Raw genomic sequence first — 6433 nt, 5'->3', positions numbered from 1 at the left:
CTGAAGCACCTTCACATCTTTCTCTCTGTCCTTGATTCTCTGCTGGATTTTTAGTCGACTCCCCTCGAGTTCTCTCTGCCTCTCAGTCCGTTCTGCTGCGGCGGAGACTGTGTCGTGGTCTTTGTGTTCATCCACGGAGCAGAGATAACAGATACACTGCTGATCAGTGCGGCAGAACATCTTCATCACCTCATCGTGACGAGAGCAGATGTTCTCCTGGAGCTTCTTGGAGGGCTCCACCAACGTGTGTTTCTTTAATGGAGCTGCATCATAATGAGGCTGGAGGTGCTTCTCACAGTAAGAGGCCAGACACACCAGACAGGACTTGTGGGCTTTCAGTTTCCTCCCAGTGCAGACATCACAGGCCACATCTTCAGCTCCAGCATAGCAGTGATCAGCAGGAGCAGCCTGGAGTCCAGTCTTCTTCAGCTCCTCTACTAAAACTGCTAACGTGGTGTTTTTCACCAGGACAGGCCTCGGTATGAAGAACTTTCTACACTGAGGACATCTGTGGATATTCTTCTGATCCTCTTCATCCCAGAATCTTTTAATGCAGTTCATGCAGTAGCTATGTCCACAGGGAATAGTCGCTGGCTCCTTCAGTAGATCCAGACAGATCGGACAAGAAATTGTTTCCAGGTCCAGCTGAACTCCTTTCTGCGCCATTTCACCTCTCAGTGGTAATGACTTCCTTCAGAACAGAAAGTACTCTGTCTTATGATGCTTTCTCCAGGAAGTGGGCCTGTCAGGTCTTGCACTTCGCCACATGTTGGTTACACCCATCTTCAGTGATCTGAAGGGGAGGGACAGAGTGGAGCATGCTGTGTCCAAAGTTATGAATTGAAAGGAGGGATGATCAGACTTTAACGTATTCTAGGAGAGATACTGGGCTTAACCCTTTCTTTGCAGCAGAGCTCATTTGCCTTTTAAATGTCTGGTCAACCAACATTTTGGTGGTGAACTTTGGAGAAACAGCTTCCCAGTTTTCAGAATTACACATTCTGCACTCATTAAGGTTGTTTGCTTTTCTGGCAGAAATACAGATGAAATAAGGCACAGTGTTTTGATTTACATTGTGATGTTTTCAGAGTAAACTATGACTTCTGTATCTGTACATTTAACACTGATGTAAACACTGGCATGTAATTAATTACATCCTTCCAGAACCTCTTCAGGGCAAAGTCATGGATGTGCCAACCTCACCTCAGCCATGCCGGCACATTTCTGCTACAGTCTGGTTCCTTTTTCTAAGTCTACTTTTACAGTTAGACAGTTCAGCCCCCATGTTGTAGATTTCATGACTGAGCTGTGGCTCGAGGCACTCCCTGTGTAGCAGGTGTAACATACTCAGTACTAGCGCCACACAGCTTTTATTCTTTGCCATTATAACAAGATAGTCAGTGTTATTCACCTCGCCTGCCAGTGGTTTAAAAGTTTCAAAGCTCAAACTTTAAGGTTGTTGTTATATAGCATGAATTTCACTGTCTCAAAGATAAATTCGACTCATAAAAGGGATATTGTGCACCCTTGTGTATATATATTATGAATGCCACATAATCATGTTGTGTTCTTGTGTTTGTCACTCTTCGCTCCCAGTTTTTTGCAGCATGGACTCTCCTCCAACCTACACAACTTGTGAAGGAGCCGAAAGGAGTTAACGCCCCACCTCCACCTCCTAATATGTAATGTAGGTAATATAAATTCATTCCACAACACTTTTAAGAAAACCGCTAACATTTACCACAAGCTAAACTTTACTAAAATCTCATTTTCAAAAAAATCTGAGGGCAAAAAGAGATTGTGTTTTAAAGATATACTCATTATAGACAATGGTTTTGTTAAGGTGGAGAAATGTTTGCGTGCATGGTAGATCACGTTTAGAGCCCTCAGAAAGGCTCCAGCCCACCTGTGGGAAGATGTTTCTCAGATTCTTTTGGGCCATGATGACATTTTAAGCCCCAAAGTACAGCACGCTTGGTGTTTGAGCTGCTGCAATAAATCGCCCGTAACATCATGATATCTAAAATTTATTTTCAGTGTAATGTTGTAACTATAAATAGATGATTTCTTTAATATTGTCATTCATGGTACAGTGGTGGAAGAACTACTCAGTTTATTTTCTTAAGTAAAAGTTGTATTTCAGTAATGTAAAAATATTCTGATACAAGTAAAGGTCCTGCACTCAAAAGTTATTTAAGTAAAAGTACAAAAGCCTAAACCTTAAAATATACTTGAAGTATCAAAAGTAAAAGTACATGTAGCCTACTCATTATGCAGAATGATGCATTTCACATTGTTTATATATCAAGGAATTATAATTACTGGTGTGTTATTTTCCACATCACAATGTTGAAGCTGGTAAAGGTGGAATTAAAATGTACTTCACACACTGCTGGGTAGCTTGTGAATTTCCCACTGAAGATCAGTGACATTTAATAATTATAATGGTATTTGTTTTATTAATCTCATTGAGAAAATTAAGTAATCAAGTAAATGTAGTGGACTAAAAAGTACAATATTTGCATCTGCAATGTAGTAAAGTGCAAGTATGAGGTAGCAGAAAATGAATACACTCAAGTACAGATACCTCAAAACTGTATTTGGGTGCAGTACTTGAGCAGATGTACTTAGTTACTTTCACCACTGTCAGTGTATACATCATGTACAGTAGCTGCTGGAACAAGCAGATGACACATGTGTGTGAGTGTCATCCAGGGTAGAAATACAGTATATATTTGTCTTTACACTGAAGTAACTTTAACAATGTGAGTTATCATGTTGAAGAAAATGTCATCTTACAGTGATCACTTGTTAAAAATTATAATTAGTGAAATAATAGCCCAATGCTAATTATTATACATGACTTCATACTGTAAAAGAAGGTTAATTAGTGTTTGACTTCACAAAGTTCAGGCAGAAAACTTACAAGCAGCACAACCAGCAATGTGGCGTTCTGTTGTGTCCCAATTTTGTGTTCACCTCGTAGTGACTTAACACAGAGTCCACAGTATTTTTTCAGATGGCTCCAGTTTATTGGCATCCAATGAATAACTTTCATTACAGAAAAATGTCACCCTACTGGTGGAGTCCTGGTAGTTATGATTCTGCACACAGAAACACAAACCACACAGCAAGTAGGTAAGTTAAAATCTAATATCTACAGCACACCAGGGTCAAAACCTAGCGTATTGGACACTTAAGATTTTATCTTTACTATTGGATTAAACTATTTGTGGCTTTGGATGTTAAGGGTCATTTTAAAGACAAAATGTCTGGTTTGGGCCCCCCAGCAGTGACTAATGAACATCCACAGCGTTTGCTTTAACAAGCATTCTGAAGCTGCTATGATTCACATGTTTACCTGCTGTTTGAAACGTGCTGTGGTTCCAGGCCGCCAGGAGACACCCATCAATCACAGAGTTCTCTGGATAGGATTTGGAGCAGCAGCATTTCCCACATGAGCCTGTTACATCAGCTGGTAAGTTACAGCTGCTGCCATCTTTTTTTTTTAACATTATAAAAAACATCTTCTCAGCAGCAGCAGGGGCTGTGATCGGCTTCTAAACACTTTAACAAAACCAGTGGTTTGTCATCTGACAATTCATCATAAAAATTCTCCTTAAATTAGTTTTTTACCTTCAGTATACAGACAACTGAAAAGCAAAAAACTAAACCAATGATGCATTTGGTTTTAGCCTTGACTGACAACTGTTTAGAAAATCATCACAATCCGCTGTACCAAAATTACATTAGCAAAAAAAAACTTTGATATCGTGAATCATTGTACCCAGTTTCCTCCAACACTTCAAAATGAAGCTGAAGATGACGGCTCTAATCCATAATACAGTAAAGAATGTAAGTAGACAACCTGTCCTGATTTTTTTTTTTTATTATTTAATATGTATACCAAAAAGATGTAGCATACAATCGAATCAGAAAAAGGTACTGCTCTATCCAGCTTAGCTTGATATTTCTTTGTTTTTTCATATTGATAAAAAAAAAAATCATTGCAAGATTTGGGCTCTTAATTCTCAGCTTTTTAAAAAATGTGTCAGGTGCATATGGCCAAAAACAAGAGGTCCCATATATGCAGACAGTGCCCGCACGTTGACCAAGAGGCCCTCAAGATGCCAAAACAATTTTAAAAAATTTATTTATTGCACGTGCACACTTGATAAAGTGAAACTAATGTGACTGAAACATTCACATTTTGTTCACATTTGTTTCACTTGCAATAAATTTTTTTCAAACCCGACAAGCTTGCAGCATATAATGTCTGAACCTGACCTCAGCCCGACGCAGTCGAGTCTGTACGGTGTTTTTCCCCATAGTATTAAATGAATCGGTCATTTGAGTGCTCCAGCCATCTAGCCTAAAGTTTGACCCAAAGTGTCTGAACCCGACTGCAACCTGAATGCAGTCTCAAAATTTCTGCCCAAACCTGGCCCGTTCCCTTGGGTACCAGTGAGTCCCATCAAGCCAGGTTTGGGTATTAATACTCTGGTGTGTGGGCGCTTTTTGCATATACAGGATTTCTTTACATGCCCAGCCCTACTCACACTAAACCTTAATGATCTTTAATACATTTTAGTTTTTCTGACCATTTTCTTTCAGAAGAAGCTGTATATTACAAGTAAAGACCAGGCAGAATTGTTTCTTCAAACTTCTGGGATTTGTTTCGTAAAACTCAAACCTTGTCTAGTACACACTTCTGAACATAATTAGCCTTATTATAGTTCAAGCATCTGCTCAAATTAAAGTGTGAAAACAAACAGGTACTTCAAATTGAATTTGCAAATGGAGACAGAAAAAACAAAGCTTGTCCAGTGATTTTAAATTGTAAGGATGTTATTGTCCTACAAATGCTGTTTAATCACAGACTACGTAACAATTGTTGACCATGGGTGTTCATGAAACAACCAAATGGCCATGTGTCCTGAACCCAATCTGATAACTTCTCAAAATCTGTCAATAAAAAGCCATCAACTGAAAGCCTAAAACTAAAACTGATGAACGGTACATCCTCTTCACAGTGTAGTCACAACCTGTAAGAATTGTGAGATCCTGAATCAAAAATATACCACACATAAACACACTTTGACTGACGCACCCAGACATCCAACATGTGTCTAAGCTTTGCTTCTTCACACTGCCCCTCCTCCCAAACCACTAACTTTACCAGCATTTAAAATGACCAACCAAACAAACAGGAAACAGACTTGTTCCAAAGCTGGTGGAGTGGAATCCTTGGTGATAAGTACGGGAAACATCCGGGCAGCTGCTGTTCTCCTCTGCAGGGCATTCTGATATAGCTAAACTTTCCTTTTCATGTCCCTTCATCCCTCTTGTCCTGCAGGTTTGGAGAGGGCTGGCTACTCTGCGGGGAGAGGTCTGACCACATGTGTTCTCTGGCTGGAGAGACAGTTGGGAGTATTTCTGTGAATCAAGCACGGGACGGGGTTTGGGTGGAGAGGGGTGTAGGGGTCGTTCTTCTGGGCAAAGACCTCAGTCGGTGGAGAAGAGGTCTCCGGCCGAGGGAAGTGGGGCCAGACCCCCGGTCACATTGGGTAGGAGGGAGAGGTCTGGAAGACTCTGGATGTGGGACTTGAGCTCTTTCCTCACTTGGGTCACCCTCGCCAGTTTCTGCTTATATTCCTGCAGAGGACAATCAAGAAGACACATTACAGGTATGTATGAGCTACATAAACTACTCCCAGAATGTTTTTAACTTGAGTGCTCTGGCATGTTTGAAGCACATCTGGGTCACAGCGGGGAGCTAAGGTGTATTACACTTTAGGTTTTACTGGTTTAAGCCTTCATTTCTATCCGTCATAACACTGTACTCAAAGTAATTTCTGAAATCCAAACTCATGTATGGACAGGATTAAATTCAGCCATTTATTTAAAGAGAAGCCATTAGTAATAATATTTATTTTCAAACTGTGTGCAACTCTGTATAAGTACAGTATAACAAAGTTGAACCAGGAAGTCAAGTATCTGAACTGTGTTAATGCTTACAATGAACAGTTTTTGATTTTACAGTTAATTTTCTTATAAAAATAAGTTTAACTGGGGTATTATGTAAACCACAGGAGAAAATAAGCTGAATTGTAGCTTTAATATATAACGAATTCTTTTATTGTCCATTATCTAGACAGAGTGCATTGGGTCATACTGAGAACCACCGGGAGGAAACAATTCATCGCTCTCAACTCAACTCAACTCAACTTTATTTATATAGCGCTTTACCACAGCACAGCTGACCAAAGCACTTAACATATCATACAAATATAAAAACAACACATAAAAAGCTATAGACAGTAATATAAACACTAACACTACAGACAGAGTCTCATTCCTGGCCAAACGCCAATGAATACAAGTGGGTCTTCAAATAAGACTTAAAAGTAGACAGGGAGGGGGCCTGCCTAAT

The 6433-nt window shown here is 39.8% G+C and overlaps 2 protein-coding genes and 1 long non-coding RNA gene across 3 annotated transcripts in view; 1 reads left to right on the top strand and 2 right to left on the bottom strand.

Moving 5' to 3' along the window:
• Positions 1-666, bottom strand: part of LOC109969080 (tripartite motif-containing protein 16-like) — a 1671-nt gene extending 1005 nt beyond the window's left edge. The window contains exon 1 of the mRNA XM_020615735.1: positions 1-666. This exon is cut by the window's left edge and continues 1005 nt beyond it. Coding sequence (XP_020471391.1) covers positions 1-666 — 666 coding nt within the window.
• A 1576-nt stretch (positions 667-2242) lies between these two features.
• Positions 2243-5445, top strand: LOC109970161 (uncharacterized). The gene is made up of 3 exons (XR_002276379.1): positions 2243-3138; positions 3391-3478; positions 5357-5445. It is a non-coding gene; the product is annotated as an uncharacterized LOC109970161 (long non-coding RNA).
• Positions 3501-6433, bottom strand: part of rprd1b (regulation of nuclear pre-mRNA domain containing 1B) — a 16151-nt gene continuing 13218 nt past the window's right edge. The window contains exon 7 of the mRNA XM_020617531.1: positions 3501-5655. Coding sequence (XP_020473187.1) covers positions 5506-5655 — 150 coding nt within the window. The 3' untranslated portion in view covers positions 3501-5505. The remainder of the gene's footprint in view (positions 5656-6433) is intronic.

Source organism: Monopterus albus, unplaced genomic scaffold (genome assembly GCF_001952655.1).
Source record: "Monopterus albus unplaced genomic scaffold, M_albus_1.0 scaffold6.1, whole genome shotgun sequence".
In the NCBI taxonomy this organism is placed as follows: Eukaryota; Metazoa; Chordata; class Actinopteri; order Synbranchiformes; family Synbranchidae; genus Monopterus; species Monopterus albus.
This window is presented reverse-complemented; position numbering and strand designations above follow the sequence as displayed.